This window comes from Bufo bufo, chromosome 7 (genome assembly GCF_905171765.1).
Source record: "Bufo bufo chromosome 7, aBufBuf1.1, whole genome shotgun sequence".
NCBI classification, from domain to species: Eukaryota; Metazoa; Chordata; class Amphibia; order Anura; family Bufonidae; genus Bufo; species Bufo bufo.
The window spans coordinates 35447009-35464736 of NC_053395.1; the positions used below are offsets into that span (position 1 = coordinate 35447009).

The following is a 17728-nucleotide window of genomic DNA, read 5'->3' on the forward strand; positions in this document are numbered from 1 at the left end:
CTTATATGTGTCCATGTACCCCTGTGCATCCAACATATACCAGAAGAGAGCAGCCTATCTGAAAGCATATTCTATAATGTCCAAGAATGTTCCGGAGTGTACCTCCAAGGGAATGCAAAAGGATATATGAACAGAGCCTTAGATTTCATGTTCAAACAAGACGTCACCTGCCTTGAAGTTTTTTGGGAGCCCCTCGTAATGCAAAGGAGGATGGCGTGCTCTGTGTAGACGGTGATTGTCCATCAGGTCCTGCCTTCACCCGAACACTTCAGATTGTCCTGCCGATCCTGCGTCTAATGAGGGGATCTGCCAATGAAACAATGTTCTTTGATCACTGGGACTGGTATCTACATGTTTGCTTTAGGAAAAGGCATAAAACGTGAAAAAGATTAGTCAAAATGATCATATCTAGTGTAAAGGACCTAGTAGACAGTCTGAACACAAGCATACATATCAATCTCATGTTTTAGCGCATCTTTTAGAAAGGGCATGTTATTTTTCTTAATGTTGGGTTTGCTTTTAGCATTGCAGGATTTGGAGCCGCAGCAGTTGTTGCTTTTCGTCCAGTCTTTTGGTATCCCGGTGTCCAGTATGAGCAAGCTCCTGCAGTATCTGGACCAGGCGGTGTCCCATGAACCTCAGTCGCTGGAGCAGAACATCATGGATAAGAGTGAGTTCTGGAGCCTGAGCAGCTTGGTGTTCTTTCTTGTGTATTTTGGCACGTGGCATATTTTATTTTTTATGACCTTTAGGTTGCATAAAATGAAATATCCATCTTCTCATAAACAGCAGAATAAAAAAAGACAGATCTGTCCCATTTTTATGATTTTTTTTTTTTTCTTTTTTTTCTTTCAGATTACATGGCGCATTTGGTGGAGGTTCAGCATGAGAGAGGTGCAACTGGGGGGCAAACTTTTCATAGTCTGCTGACTGCTTCAATACCACCTAGAAGAGGTGGGTAAAAATCTACTAACTTGTGGCAAAACAGGGGTCTCAGGACCCCCTTCTAGTGATTGGTGGGGGTCCCGGGCGTGGATCCCAATTATCACCTAACCTGGGGATAGGTGATACGTGTTATTTGTGGGATAGCAGATTTAAAGAGGAGCTGTCCCCTCTCCTGACATATTTGTGTTAGTAAATATTTGCATTCCCCATGCGATAACACTTCTGGAGTATTCTGGTTAAGCTGCACCGTTCCTCTATTATTCCTGTAAGAAGTTTATGGATAAATTGCCAACTGGGCATTGCAATTCCTGTTGTCAAAGAGGTACGTCCCTGCACAGCCTGCCGCTGCCAGCACTGATTGGACAACGTCAAACTGTGCAGAGACACCTCCAACTGGGGACAGCAGATAACTTGGCCGTAAACGTCTAATAGGAATAAGAATTGTCATTTCATTTGGAATGTAGTTATGTTACTAAAACAGCCATGTCAGGAGAGGTGACAGGTCCCCTGTCAGTGATTGACAGCTATCTCTGCATACACAGTCATAGAGGGAAGGCTGTCAATCACAGATAGGACCTCCTCCACATAGAGGGAAGGCTGTCAATCACTGATAGGACCGTCTCCTCATAGAGGGAAGGCTGTCAGTCACTGATAGGACCGTCTCCTCATAGAGGGAAGGCTGTCAATCACTGATAGGACCGTTTCCTCATAGAGGGAAGGCTGTCAGTCACTGATAAGACCGCCTCCTCATAGAGGGAAGGCTGTCAGTCACTGATAGGACCGCCTCCTCATAGAGGGAAGGCTGTCAGTCACTGATAGGACCGCCTCCTCATAGAGGGAAGGCTGTCAGTCACTGATAGGACCGCCTCCTCATAGAGGGAAGGCTGTCAGTCACTGATAGGACCTCCTCCTCATAGAGGGAAGGCTGTCAGTCACTGATAGGACCGCCTCCTCATAGAGGGAAGGCTGTCAGTCACTGATAGGACCGTCTCCTCATAGAGGGAAGGCTGTCAGTCACTGATAGGACCGCCTCCTCATAGAGGGAAGGCTGTCAGTCACTGATAGGACCGCCTCCTCATAGAGGGAAGGCGGTCAGTCACTGATGAGTTTGCCTCCTGGACTTCAAAGCTCAGAATGAGAAGTAATTTAAATCAGTCACACGTGCTGCTGAATCTTTTCCCGTAATTTTATATCTGCTCAGCTCCTCCTGCTCTACAACATGCTGCTTGCTGATTTGCACTGCATTTTCATGGTGACAGATTTCCTTTAAAGACGACCTGTCCATTCTCCTGACATGTATTTTAATAAAATGCTTACTCTCCCTATAAAATAACAAATTTGGGGCACCATTTGTGCATTGTGCCATTCCTCTGTTCATCCTCTGGGTAAAGATATACATTGAGAACTCGCCAGTGCCTTTTGCACAGATTTGACAGTGGTTTATTCATACATTTCCATGTAGGATATGAAAGGAATATCACACGACTAATTACTGAAGCAGGTCAGGAGAGCTGGCAAGGTCTTTGTAAATGTTTGTCATTCTAATTTATACCTACAAAGAAATGCCGAAATTTCCCCACACCTCACACCACGTTTTCTGTGTTGGGCTGCACGTCACTTTGTTTGCTGGCTGGAAATGGAGAGAGGGTTTAACGCGTTTCCTTTCTTTGTTGATGCCTCAGATAGCGCAGACGTAATAAAACGTAAACCCAGCACTGAAGTCCCTCAAGGACAGGTGCGACCCAGAGGTCTCACACAGATCCCCGTGCTCGGACCAGAAGATGACTTAGCCGGAATGTTTCTGCAGGTAAGTGATGCAGGACTGCTTTACGTATCTTGCACTAAGGACATTGGGGCTGATTTACTATTAGTGTGGCACTTTGCACTGTCTACTAAGAATATAAAGGGGCACATTTATTAAGGCCGGCGTTTTAGACGCCAGTCTTAAGAAAGCCCTAAGCTGGCGGTGGATCCGCGGAGTTATGAAGTTACACTTCTGTACTCTCTATACTATGTCTAGGTATGTGTACTTTGAGTCTAGGGTGTTGACAGGATTAAGTGGGGGGAAAATACAAAAAGTAAGATGTTGCTAATAGTAAACAGAAACTTTGCAAAAAGTTAAAATGTGGGGTAAATTGAGGATTTTTAGATTATGCCTTTAGAAAGCATTTGAGACTGCACCATACAGCTCAGACACATTCAGATGAGTGGGACTATATTGCAGTACCAGACATAGCCAGTACCAAACTAACGGCTCTGCCCCTTTAATCAGCTTTATAAGTAGGGGTGCCAGATGTCTGCCCCAACCAGTCTGACACTGAAGGTCCATACTATGCAGGTGCATGAAGTCCAATTCCTCAAACCATGGCAGGAGTCAGCAACTTCTGGCATCCCAGCTGTGAAACTACAACTACCAGCATATACCATTTTACATTGCTGGAGTGCCCAGAGGTTGCTGGTCCCTCCATGTCCTTGTGCACATTGTTTTATGGCTTTATACGCATTTCAATTTGTGTGGAACTGCAAAATGTTACTATACAAATCCGGGGGCCTCTAATGTGACTGTTGCTGCTGTTTTCATGTTAAATGGGTTGTCTCCGTTTATCATGTAGTGGCATTCATCCTATAGACGAAATTAATACAAGGCCCTTACTAATGTATGGTGATTGGCCATATTGCCTCTTTTGCTGGCTGGATTCATTTTTCCTTCGCATTATACTTCTCGTTTCCATGGTTACGACCACCCTGCAATCCATTAGTGGTGGCCGTGCTTGCACAATATAGGAAAAATCGCCGGCCTCTCTGGTGGCCAGGACCGTTGGAGCCCAGATATTCCAGCATATATTTTTTTTTTATAGTGTACAAGCACGACCACAACTGCTGGATTGCAGGGTGGTTGTAACTATGGAAACGAGCAGTGTATAATGTGATGGAAAGATTATAGCCAGCAAAGGAAGCAATATGGACATTTACAGTACATTATTTAAGTGCCTTGTATTAATTTTGTCTACATGATAAATGCCATTTGCTGAAGTGAGACAACCCCTTTAAGGAATGGATGGGTTTTATGGGGGGATGGGGGGGAGTGCCATGTTCCATCGGAAGGTGTTCTCTAGGAGCCTTCCAGGATCATATCATACAGCAGCACACACAATAGACGTGTGCATTTAAAGTATTACCTCTGTTTTGAAAGTTTGGTTCATGCAGTGAAATCCCTCTCATTCTATTCCTATGGCCTGCTTTCCCCCTGCATTGCCACACCGTAATGGCTTGCGCTTCGATGTGACAGCAGTCAATCTGTGCTGGCATTTAATTCCAAATTTTTTTTTTTTTTTTTTTTTTTAAAGCTAACCTTTATTGCTTTGCTTTTTACGTATAATACATGGGTGATATGATATTTACTAATTAACTTTTGTTCCCTTTTTTTTTTTTTTTAGCTTTTTCCTCTTAATCCGGACCCAAGATGGCAGAACTCCAATCCAAGGCCTATATCCCTTGCTCTGCAGCAAGCGCTAGGTCAGGAGCTGGCTCGTATCCGGCAGGGCATCACTCAGCTGTCCGGTATTGCCGTGCGTTTGCTGCAGGCTGTGGCAGCCCTGCTCAGCTCTCCTCACAGCGGTGCCCTGGTTTTGGCTATGCACAGGAATCATTTCATCTCTTGCCCACTTATGAGGCAACTCTTTCAATATCAGGTGAGGTCAGACACACAATGTACTCTGCATAGTTATTAACTGTAGCCTAAAATGATTGCTTCACATACTGTATGTAAGGCCTCTATTCACATTTATAGCTGAGGTTCTGTCATCTTTTACAGAAACAGTAACTTAAAGTTAGGGTTTTCAGGAGTACAACCTGTCCTCAGGATAGGTCATCGTTATCTGATTGTTGGGGGACCGACACCCAGCACGCCCCCGCGACAGCACTCGGACAAGCACTGCTGACAACTCATGGCTTAGGCTAGTTTCACACTAGCGTTAAAGAGAACCATCGGGCTGTTCCGGCAGGAATTGCCGGACGCAGCCTGATGAGCATGCTGGCCCCATTGACTATAATGGGGACCTGCAGAGATCTGGCCACCACTCTGCAAATATGCAGAGAATCAGCTGGGGAAATACCATTTTGAATCTTACCGTGGGTTGTATGGCAGTTTTGAATATTATTGAACCATTATTGAGATATTACCGTATTTTTCGCCATATAAGACGCACTGGCCCATAAGACGCACTGGCCCATAAGACGCACCTAGGTTTTAGAGGACGACGATAAGAAAAATATATTTTTTATTAGACATAAGATCAGCAATCAGACCCCCAATATTAATCAGACCTCAGCTCACAGCCCCAATCAGATTACCAATTTTAATAAGATCTCAGATCAGACTTCAGCTCAGACCCCAATGTGAATGACCCCCAATCAGACCTCAGATGAGACCCCCCCCCTAATCAGACCTCAGATGAGACCCCCCCCCTAATCAGACCTCAGATGAGATCCCCCCCCTAATCAGACCTCAGATGAGATCCCCCCCCCTAATCAGACCTCAGATGAGACCCCCCCCCTAATCAGACCTCAGATGAGATCCCCCCCCCTAATCAGACCTCAGATGAGATCCCCCCCCCCTAATCAGACCTCAGATGAGATCCCCCCCCTAATCAGACCTCAGATGAGATCCCCCCCCCTAATCAGACCTCAGATGAGATCCCCCCCCCTAATCAGACCTCAGATGAGATCCCCCCCCTAATCAGACCTCAGATGAGATCCCCCCCCCTAATCAGACCTCAGATGAGATCCCCCCCTAATCAGACCTCAGATGAGACCCCCCCCAATCAGACCTCAGATGAGACCTCCCCCCCCCCCCCCCCCCAATCAGACTTCAGATGAGACCCCCAGCCATATGTGAGCAGCCCCCAGCCTCAGATCACGAAATAAATAAGCCACTTACCTCTTCTGCTCCTGGACGCCGCCGCTCCTCACCGCCCGCGCTCTTTTTCCTCCTGCTGTCCGCTGTGCTTTGAACCGGCGCGCACAGCCGACAGCTGACGACCAGGTAGCGGGGAGTACTGAGCCTTTACCGATTCCCGGTCCTCCGGTACTAATGAGCGCTTCCATAATGGAAGCGCTCATTAGCATTTACCCGAAAAGAGGCAGGTAAATTTCCCCCCCACTTTGGGGGGGGGGGGGGGGGGAGAGTGCGTCTTATGGGGCAAAAAATACGGTAGTAAGTGCCATGTAATTCACAGTAAAATTCTCTGGCATAAAGTTGAAATAAAGTTTCCAACCCCTTTAATATTATCAGATTTCCTTTTTCTGATAAAAATAAGTCTATTAATAAATTGCCCACATTACAAATGTGTGTGTGATTCTTCTTCCAGCGCTGTGTGCCCCAGGATACGGCCTTCTCGTCGCTCTTCTTTAAAGTGCTCATGCAGATGTTGCAGTGGCTGGACAGTCCTGGTGTGGAAGACGGGCCCCTAAAGGCTCAGCTCAAGTCATTCGCTACACAGTATTCGTCAAAGCACCGCATCAGCGACGGTACAGCGATCTGCTTAATATTTCTTATACTCTGTTTAATAGTTTGGAAATGTCATGCAACCATTGAGGGAGATTTATCAAGACTGGCCTTCTCTATGCCGATGTTGATATTCCCCCAGAGGATGCTCCTAATTTATGACGAGGCGTGTCCTCTGGCAGTCCGCGCGCCTAGAAGGAAATCTACGCCAGATCGCAGCGTGTATTTCAGTTATCATTTACACCAGATAACTGTCATAAATGATAACTCTGCCAGTGCCTTTGATTGCAACTTTTTACTCTCCAGTTTTTTGATGTACAGGGCTCATAACTCCCCCAAAATGCAGAATCTGGAGATGAGGTGGCCTCATGAACTGATTGTCCCATGTCCTGCTCCCGGTACTCCAACAAACTATTGATTCTGCCCAGGGTAGCCACCGCCAGCCATTCAGATGAATGATCTTGAGCCTGCAAGAGTCACTCCTACAGAAGGGCTCTTTGTTTTGGCTCATTGATGAGGGGCTACCCTTCTCTGTGATGTCCATATAGCCTGCAGTTGTCTTCATGAAACAGCCCCTTTTAATGTCAGATGTTAAGTGACATTTTATAAGCTTTAGGCCTCATGCACACGACCGTTCCGTTTCTTAGCGGTCCGCAAACTGCGGATTTGCCAAAAATGGAAGCCGTCCGTGTGCCTTCCGCAATTTACGGAACGGGCGGCCCATTGTAGAAATGCCTATTCTTGTCTGCAAAATGGACAAGAATAGGACATGTTATATTTTTTTTGCGGGGCCACGGAATGGAGCAAAGGATGTGGACAGGACACTGAGTGATGTCCGCATCTTTTGCGGACCCATTGAAGGGAATGGGTCCGCATCCGAGCCGCCAAAACTGCGGATCGGATGCGGACCAGAACTACGGTTGTGTGCATGAGGCCTTAGGTTAGGTTCACACTTGGGTTTCTAATGCTGTCTTCTGCACTTTTAGTGCCATTTATTCGCACTTGTATTTATTTTATTTTTTTTGCAGCCAGCTTCAGATTTTAGCTGAGTCTATGTTCCATCTTTGAATGGATATACGGAAACGGAAGGCATACGGGGGAGTACCTTCCGTTTTTTTTTTTGTGGATCCGTTGAAATGAATGGTTCCGTATACGGAACGTGAATGGAAAAAAAAAACATTTGTGTGCAGGAGGCCTTAGTAGGTGTTTTTTGAGACTCTAGTATTTTTGTAAAAAGGCAGCACGCTGAGTCATTTGGTGGTGTTTCTTTTATTTTGTCATCTCCTCTATAGGAGAAAAACTGCAGGAAAAAAAAAAGTTGTTCCCACAGTTGTTTAGAAAAAGAAATGCAGATAAAAACATAAACCGCTTGCAGTATTAAAAAAAAAAAAAAAATGCCAGAGGTTTCTATGGCTTTTTTTGCGGTAAAAATCATGTGTGTAGGGGCACAATTTCGGTCACTCCTGATTTACTATAACCAGAATTGGTGTGAATTCAGTCCAGAACCTCTGTACATCTCTCTAACAAGTACCAATCTTTCTTGGGCAGTGCGCGGCGGGTTTTTGCATTTGGCAGAAGCATTGGCATTTTGTCGGGAACCAGACGTGATCAATTCCACCGTATGTGCCATCATTACTACCCTGAAATCTGGAGATAAATGCAACGTGGAACCTGAGCTGATCGGCAAAGGTGAGACTTCTGTCCATAGGGAGGTTGTTGTTTTTTTTAATTTTTTTTTATTGTCTGTCTCCTTATCAATATTTTTTTGTAAAATACCCTGGAGCAAAATGGAGTGTAATAATAACGTTCTGGACACTGTATTCATGTACCACCTATGCACACACATAGCATCTAACTATATAGGATGACCACACCTATGACCGAGCAGAGCAGCAGGGGGTACTGTATTGCCACTTCATTTTCCAACCCTATAGAAGTCCGGATAGTTAGACCCCCTCTGATCAGAGGATGATGGAGTCATTCCCCATAAATGTTCGGGATAGAGATGCAGATTTTGGGGTTTTCATTCTTTAGAACTGGGAGCTTCTCCAGAGATGATGATGATTCCTCTTTCTTTCTTCACATTTTATCACGGTTCTCAGTTCTCCAGGGACTGATCGAAGCAAAATCTCCCTATTTGGAAGAGTTTCTGTCCGTCCTGCTGTCAGTAACAATAGAAACCACATCGCGGTTCACTGCCACCGGCCCCGTAGCTGTGGTGAGCTCTCTACTACTGCAGGAGCAGGAAGAGACACCAGGAAAGAAGGGAAGTGAAAACTGCAGGTAAGTCGTTCTTTTCTGTGCTTTGTTCTGTACCATAGATCACCACACGAGGGTGCCTCTGCATAGAAAAGTGGAGTTGACAGACATATACAGGTCTCCGGCCTCTGTAGGATGAAGCATACAATGCATTGGGAAAGTCTTCAGACCCTTTCACTTTTTTCACGTTTGTTATGTTCCGACATTGTGCTAAAGAAAAATGAATTTCCCCCATAAATCTGCTCTCGATACACCATAATGAGAAAGTGAAAACAGAATTTTAGAAATTTTAGCAAAAAGGAAAATCTAAAATTTCACCTGGACATAAGTATTCAGACCCTTTACTATGATGCATGAAATTTAGCTTTGGGGGCCTTCTATTTCTACATTCAGTTGATTGGACATGATTTGGAAAGACTCTGCCCCGTCTATATAAGGTCTCACCACTGATAATGCGTATCAGAGCAAAAAAAACAAGCCATGAGGAGGAAAGAACTGCCTGTAGAGACCAGAGACAGGATTGCGTGCAGGCAGAGAGAAGGGTACAAAAATCCTGCTGCACTGAGAGTTCCCAATAGCAAAACGGCCTCCATACTTGTTAAATAGAAGAAGTTTGGAACAACCAGCACTCCTTCTCGAGCTGGCCGCCCCACCAAATTAAGTGTTTGAGGGAGAAAGGTGAACCAAGAACCCAATGGTGACTCTGCTGAGCTCCAAAGATCCTGTGTGCAGATGAGGGAAGCTTCCAGAAAGTCAACCATCACTGCAACACTCCAACACTCCACCAATCTAGAGTGGCCAGAAAGAGGCCTCTCCTCAGTAAGAGACACACGAAAGCCGTCTGGAGTTTGCAATAAAGAACTTTGACTGTGAGAAACAAGATTCCCTGTTCTGATGTAACCAAGATTGAACTTTTGAGCCTCATTTCTAAGCGTTGAGTCTGGGGGAAACCAGGCACTGCTCATCACCTGTCCAATACCATCCCTACAGTGAAGCATGGCTGCAGCATCATGCATCGGCGTTGTCACGAACCAGCGGGTGTGAACCCACTGTGCCACGGGTCCTATCTGCCCTAAGGGCGTTGTCTAAGTGAACCCCTCGATTCTTCTCAGTACCCCTGATGGTGGGGATGGACTTTCCTGAGGGGAATGCCAGGTCACTACCTCTTGAGAAGGGTAGGCACACGAGGCAGCTGGTCTAGGAGGTACCTGAGATAGGTACCAGAAGTACAGGCGTAGTCAGGCATGCAGAGTCGTTACCAGGAGCAACAGTGCAGGACCGAATGATGAGGCAGGGGCGTAGTCAGGCACGCAAAAGGTCAGGGCAGGCGGCACAGGTACAGGTCAGGAAGTCTGGATCGTCAAGCAGGCAGGGTTCAGACAGTTAGCAGAAGTCAGGAACACACGTGAGTATCAGGATCTTTACCAGGACCTTGACACTGAGGCATCTGGGAAGGGGGCTGAGCCACTTATATAAGTGCAGGAGGGCTAGGGTTGGTCAGCGAAGTCACATGACCTAACCCATAAAGCCCAGGAAGTGATGCGCGCCGGCCCTTAAGGAAGTGCTGCAAGAAACCAGCAGCAAGCATGCCGTGGCCAGGGCTGAGGGGAACCTGTGGAGTGGATCCTCAGAACCACAGCACCTACACAGACAGAGCCCAGGGCTGCAGCGGTGAATGGGAAGCACTGGCAACAGATCACCCGGGACCGCGGTGGTAAGCAGGGGAACAGCGGCGCACAGCTGCCACTGTTACAAGCATTGGCTTCAGTGGATAGGACAGAGAGACTGGTCAGGGTTGAGGGAAAGATTTTTTTTTTTTTTTCTTCTTCTTTTAGCACAAGGCCGCAACATAACAAAATGGGTAAAAAGTATAAGGGTCTGAAGACTTTCAGAATGGACTGTAGATCATTTTTAACATGGTGGCTTCCCGGGATTATGACCTATCCATGGTCTAGTCCAAGTGTGTTCAGGATCAGCAGTTGCCTGACAATCTTCTCATTCTCACTAACGTTTTAGTAGCTTATAGTTTATAATAATTCAGTCTTTGATGTCAGGGAAATCTTCTCTTCGTGCATTGATGTCCTGGGTATCTTGCTGTGCGCTGTCTCACAGCAGCTAGTCTGGTGAAGCAGAGTTGTAGTGTAAAGCATCCAGTGCCTGTAGAGATAGTTGTCTTAGATTTTCACGTTGGCAAAAGAAAAACAGAGTCCTAAGAGTGACGTTTATGGACCGTTAATGCCATTTTATTCTTTTGTTGCAGCTCTGAGGGATCTCGTGCCAAACCCTCTTCTGGTCTTCTCATTGACTGGCTGGATCTTCTGGATCCTGAAGTGATCAGCAGTCGTCCTGACCTGCAGCAGCAGCTGCTATTTTCATGGAACAAGGCATGTAGTCATGGTCATAGTTTGTCAAATCAGACAACACTTTGTAGGAGGGGGAAAAAACAACAGCTTCTGGTTTAAAGGAGTTCTCCGCTTTTATGACAAACTCTACTTATAGTGAAGGGTACCATGACTATAAGTTGATCACAAGGTGTCTCCCTGCAGGGACCCCCGGCAAGCAGCTGTAAACCTGTGGGGAAAACCTGGGAGTAAGGCCCCTTTCAGACGAGTGAGTTCCACACTCCGGACTCGTAGCGTGAATATGCAGCAGCTCCCGTCCTGACCTCCCAGCACTGATGGGGGCGCATAGCATTATATTGATTTATGATACTATGTAACCCTTAGCGTTCTGGAATGTACTGGATAACAGTGACCTAATGCTGTTACATAGCATCATAAATCAATATAATGCTATGGACCCCGGCAGTGCTGGGAGGTCAGGGCGGGAGCTGCTGCATACTCGCGTGTGGAACTCGCTTGTCTGAAAGAGGCCTAAGTGTCCAGTTTCTCTGCAGCGCCACCCCATGGCAGATTGAGCATTACACAATGCCCATTTAGGTCAGTGGAACAGAAGGCAGCCTCTGTTAACTCAGCATTCCCTAATAGTGTATGAAGATAGATTTTCTACACTTGACTAACCCTTTAAAAACTGGCATCAGACTATGGAGAGAATGCTTCAGAGCTTATGGACGTAGCCATCAGTGGGGTTTTCGGTAAACTTTCAGTAGCGATGAGCTGCAGTATCAAATCCCTCCTGTTGACGAGAGCTGTAATAGGAGATTGGTTGGTTGATTTTCAAATTTTCAGTTATATCCACCAATAGTGTAACATAGAGCCTTTCCAGGCGTGATCCGGCTAATAGCATATTCATGGGATACCTCCATTACAGTGGAGTTTTGGAAACATGCCCCCAATTCTCTCACCTGAAGGCCAGATCCTAATGTACAATGTGAGATATGTCTGTGGATATGTTAGAAATATCTTTTCTCATACTTTTTTCCATTGGGGGACACAGACCATGGGTATAGCTTAGAGATATTAGTAGGAGGGACACTATGCAAATGAAAGAGCTCCTCCTCCTCGGGCTATACCCCCCGACTCCACCAGGAGGAACTCAGTCTTTGCTTAGTGTCTGGTGAAGGAGGTTGACACTTTCATTCGTCTCCCTTTTGTTATTTTTCTTCCAGCTGGGGACGCAGGTCGGCATGGCGCCTTCCTGGTCCCCCATGGAGTGCCCGCCGCCGTCTGTTTGACGTTGCCAGGCTGCCTCCATTATCCCCCCAAGAAGGCAAGTGGATCCGGGCTCGACCTGTCAGCTCCGGCATCCCACCAGCTCCTGGGTCACCTGCTGCCACCCTCCTCCAGAGCACTGCACTCCTGAGCAAGGAGTCAGATGTCTGAAGAGGTGCATCCCTGCTGGTCCTGGAGTCGAGGGAGAAGATCTGCAGGAGCAGATAAGTATGAAGCTGCAAGGCAGCCATGTCCTCTGTGTCTCCCCCCTCCCTCCTTCCTCCCTGCTCTGAGACCTATGGGCCTCCTGGGTGAATGGGGATCTAGGTGGCATTGTTGTTCTGTCTGGGCCCCCCCTTAGCAGCCCCCCCCCCCCCCCCTTCCCGGTCACTGCGGAGCCTGCGGCCCCCGCTTGGGCATCTGCCATGTCCAGCGCGGCCGCTGATTTGGCCCTGTTCGCCAAGGCAGCCATGTCTTTCATAGAACGTATGTCCGTTTCCAATCCTGCGGCGCCAACCACTCCGTCCCCTCACAGTGGTTCCTGCAGCGGATGCCTGACTACTAAGAGGCAGCGTGAGCGACAGCATCCCTCCTCGGATGACTCCGCTTCTTCCCCTCGGCTAGAAGCTTGCTCAGACTCCTCTCCCCCCCCCCCCTTAGGGAGTGCAGGTCTGAAAGGGAATTGTCCGGCTCGGACGAGGTCACGGAGCGGGACCTTCCGCCAAAGCTCTCCACCATGGTGGCTGATCTAGTAGCGGCTGTCCGTGACACCTTTAATCTCCAAGGGGATTCTCCTCCTTCCACTAGGAGGGAGTTCGCCCTTTTTCCTCCCAAAAAACTGGAGGCTGCTGTCTTTCCGGTCCATGAGGAATTTTCCGCTGTCATAGCCAGGGCATGGACCCGTCCTAATCAGAAGTTTTCCGCCACAAAACGCATGGATACTCTCTATCCTTTCCCGGCGGACAGCGTGGAGAAGTGGTCTTCTCCCCCTAGGGTGGACCCCCCGGTAGCCAGGTTGGCCAAAAACATGGCCCTCCCTGTCCTGGACGGCTCCTCTCTGCAGGACGCTGTGGACAGGCGCCTAGATTCTCTGGCAAAATCCATATTCTCACTGGCGGGCACGTCCCTGCGACCTGCCTTTGCCTCGGCATGGGTGGCCAGAGCTCTCTCAATGTGGCTGCAGCGCCATCACCAGGACCTGGCGGACCAAGGTGCGTCGGCGGACACGCTGGATTTGATTCTCCAGATGTCTCAGGCCTCCAAATTCCTCTGTGAGGCTTCCATGGACATTGGTCCCTTTTTTGCCCGCGTTTCGGCCCTCTCGGTCATTCAACGCAGGGAGGTCTGGTTGAAGGTATGGGATGCTGACGCTTCCTCCAAGCGTTCCCTTGCGTACCTCCCCTTTGAGGGTTCCAGACTTTTTGGGGCTCAACGGGATGAGTTCATCTCTGCCGCTACTAGGGGCAAAGCACTCACCTTCCTCAGGCTAGGGCTAAGCACCCTTTCGGGCGAGGACTTCCGGTTCTCGGTACCAGTCCTTTCGCCGCTTCTCTGCGAACAAGTCGCCGCCTGCTTCCTCTGCAGGAGGGTCACAGGACTCCCGCAAGCAGCCCTCTTTCAAACCCCAGCCTACCTGGCGCCCGAGGACACAGTCGACCCGCCCTTCCGCTCCCAAGCAATCTTCTGCATGAAGTGGCGCCCCCACCCCTCGTGGTGGGGGGCCGCCTGCTTTCTTATCAGCAGATTTGGACTCCTGTTCAGGACGCATGGGCTCTAGAGATTGTAACGTCTGGTTACAAGATAGAGTTTGCGTCCAGACCACCGGAACGTTTTTTCTCCCTCCGCTCCGTTATTATTTCTTTTCTTTTCTTCCAGGGGAGTTCCTCGCGTCCGTGGACATCCATGGCGCTTATCTGCATGTTCCGATCGCAGAATCTCACCAACGATTCCTGCGCTTCGCCATTGGGGCTCGTCACTATCAGTTTGTCGCCCTTCCTTTCGGGTTGGCAACCGCCCCTTCGGTCTTTACCAAGATCCTGGCACCGATCATGGCGCTTCTTCGTACCAGGGGAATTCCTTTGCTGCCCTATCTGGACGATATCCTGATAAAAGCCCCCTCGCTTCCGCAGGCCGAGGACAGCATCTGGATCACTGTTCAGACTCTGGAACAGTTCGGCTGGATAATCAATTTTCCAAAGTCCTCTCTGCTCCCATCCCAGAAGCTCCCCTTCCTGGGAATGGTTTTTGGACACCTTGTCCGCCAGAGTGTTCCTGCCACCCTCCAAGTCCTCCCAGATCCAGGGGGCAGTGTCGAATCTACTGCGATCCCAGTTCCTCTCCATACGGGAATGCATGCGGGTCCTGGGTCTTATGGTGGCCTCTTTCGAAGCCGTTCCATATGCCCAGTTTCACACTCTCTTGTTACAACAGGAGATCCTTTCCCTCTGGGACAAAAACCTCTCGGGGTCTAGACGATCGCATCCGCTTGTCTCAGCGGGTTCGGGCAGCTCTCCGTTGGTGGCTATCCCCATTGAGAACTGAGGGTGATTTTTCTATCTATCTATCTATCTATCCAGGCGAGTGGTCTATGCATCCAGAAGTGTTCGAAGAAATCTGCCACAGATGGGGCCGTCCGGATGTGGACTTAATGGCGTCCAGGTTCAACAACAAGCTCCCAGTGTTCCTGGCTCGCGCCCGAGATCCGAAGGCGTACCGATGGACGTGCAGGTGTCTCCGTGGCAGGACTTCAGCCTCCCCTATTTTTTCCTCTCCTACCAAAGGTTCTACGCAAGATCGAGGCGGAAGTGATCCCGACCGTTCTCATCGCCCCAGGGTGGCCTCGCCGCGCGTGGCTTTCGGACGTGGCTCGGATGCTGGCGGACGCCCCATGGCCTCATCCCGACAGACAGGACCTACTGTCTCAGGGCCCGCTCTTCCACTAGAATTTACGGTCTCTTCGTTTAACGGCGTGGCTGTTGAAACCGCCATCCTGAAGAAGAGGGGGTTCTCGGATTCAGTGATTAGGACCACGATCAGAGCGAGGAAGTCTTCTTCCTCCCGGATTTACTATCGTACCTGGAAGGCCTTCCTGTCCTTTTGTGAGAGTTCGGGGTTCCCTCCCCTTCGCTTTTCCATCCCGATGGTACTGTCTTTTCTTCAGTCTGGGCTTGAGCTGGGACTGTCGCTTAGTTCCCTGTAAGGTCAGGTTTTGGCGCTGGCCGTCTTTTTTTTGCAGAGGTCCCTTGCTCTTATGGGTCCTGTGAAGACCTTTCTTCAGGGGGTGGCACATTCGGTTTCCCCGTATGTTCCCCCTTTGTCTCCTTGGGATCTCAATTTGGTCCTGCGCGCTCTGCAGTCGGCCCCCTTCGAGCCTTTGAGGGAGGTCTCTCTGACTGTTCTCACCTGGAAAGTGGTCTTCCTTGTGGCCATAACTTCTAATACAGCTACATAGCGTAGTGATTAAAGTTCTGGGCTATTATGCAGGAGCTGTGAGTTCAAATCCCATCACAAGCTTTTAAATCAGACTGGTGTTGGAGCTGGCCGCTTTTTCCTGTCAGGAGCCTTTTCTGGTTTTCCACCAGGATAAGGTTGTGCTCCGTCCGGTCCCCTCCTTTTTGCCCAAGGTGGTCTCTCCCTTCCACCTTAATGAGGATCTTGTCCTGCCTTCCTTTTGCCCTTCTCCGGCTAACCCAAGGAACTGCATTCCCTGGATGTCGTACGGGCCCTGAAGGTGTATCTCGCGGCTACTGCTTCCGTCCGCCGTTCATGACGCTCTGGATCTGCTTGGCTATTTCCGCGGGTTATCGCGCTTGTGGTAGAGTTCCCCCGGCTAGGATTACCGCTCACTCCACTAGGGCGGTGGGGGGGCTTCCTGGGCAAGACGCAATCGTGCCTCTGCGTCTCAGCTGTGTAAGGCGGCCACCTGGTCGTCCTTACATACCTTTACGAAGTTTATCAGTTGCATCACTGGCTTCGGCTGATGCGGTCTTTGGCCGCAGGGTTTTGCAGGCTGTGGTTCCTGTTTGACCGTTGGACGTTCCTCCTGGCGGTGCTGAGATTTTTTCCCACCCCATGGACTGCTTTAGGATGTCCTATGATCTGTGTCCCCCAATGGAAAAAAGTACGAGAAAAGGAGATTTTTGTGAAACTCACCTGTAAAATCTTTTTCTCGTCTTTTCCATTGGGGGACACAGCTCCCACCCATTCTGCCTGTTGCAGGAGGGGTCTTCAGTTCAGTTTCTGTTTATGGTTGGACCTTATGGCTTGGTCCGATGGTTTCCATAATTTTTTTTCTTGCTCCTTCTCCTACTGCTTGTGCAACGCCTGAGTTCCTCCTGGTGGAGTCGGGGGGTATAGCCCGAGGAGGAGGAGCTCTTCCATTTGCATAGTGTCCCTCCTACTAATATCTCTAAGCTATACCCATGGTCTGTGTCCCCCAATGGAAAAGACGAGAAAAAGATTTTACAGGTGAGTTTCACAAAAATCTCCTTTTGTCCTAATCCCTCTATAAGGGTAGGCCACTTGCGATGGATTTCGGAACTTCAGTCTGCGTGAAATCCGCAAATTTCCACATGGACTTCTGGGTTCGTAGTGGAAGAAGTGGCACGTCGGTTAATTTGGATGGAAACATTGACTGACAGTGGGCTAATCCTTGTTGGTTTCTTCTGCGTATCCGCAGCACATTCGCAGTAGAATCCAGAGAATGCAATCTCGGATTTCCGTCACTGAAGTAGATGTCTGATTTTAATCTACAGTGTGGGCCATACCCTATGTCTTACATCTTTTTATATTGTGCCCTCCAGGTGAAGTCTCCCTCGGGCTCACAGTCTCTTTCCTTCCGACCCTACCTTCTGGCTCTTCTAACCCATCAGTCTAACTGGAGCACTTTACACCAGTGCATTAGCATCCTGCTGAGCAAGCATCGAGAACAGAGGTAAATGTTCATTTGCTTTATTATGTTATATATTTTTTTTAACTCCTACACCTGATGCATAATGTTAGTAGATGAAGTAAACACGTTTCTAGAAGGGTCCATTCACACGTCCGTGGTGTATTGCGGATCCGCAATACACCCGGCTGGCACCCCCCATAGAACTGCCTAATTGCGGACAAGAATAGGACATGTTCTATTTTTTTCGTGGAGCCGCGTCCCGGAAGTTCGGGGTTCACGCTCCGGAAATGCGGATGCGGAGAGCATATAGTGTGCTCTCCGCATCCCGTTCTGCCCCATTAAAAAACTAATCGGTCCACACCCGTTCCCGACATTGCGGACCCATTTGCGGACGTCTGAATGGAGCCTAATTTTTGGCTTCTGTCTTCCTTCTATGTTTGTGCTCTATCTCCCTCCTCTTCATCGCTCCTCTGCTTGGTGTTCTATTAGCAGAGCAATGTGGGCCTGGTCTGAAAC

At 48.7% G+C, this 17728-nt stretch overlaps 1 protein-coding gene across 1 annotated transcript in view; it reads left to right on the forward strand.

Moving 5' to 3' along the window:
• The window catches only part of INTS1 (integrator complex subunit 1), a 74595-nt gene that overhangs the window by 32261 nt on the left and 24606 nt on the right, over positions 1-17728 (forward strand). The window contains exons 29-37 of the mRNA XM_040439432.1: positions 524-670; positions 856-954; positions 2628-2752; positions 4383-4637; positions 6315-6474; positions 8000-8140; positions 8554-8734; positions 10971-11094; positions 17124-17254. Of these exons, the coding sequence (XP_040295366.1) occupies positions 524-670; positions 856-954; positions 2628-2752; positions 4383-4637; positions 6315-6474; positions 8000-8140; positions 8554-8734; positions 10971-11094; positions 17124-17254 (1363 nt within the window). The remainder of the gene's footprint in view (positions 1-523; positions 671-855; positions 955-2627; positions 2753-4382; positions 4638-6314; positions 6475-7999; positions 8141-8553; positions 8735-10970; positions 11095-17123; positions 17255-17728) is intronic.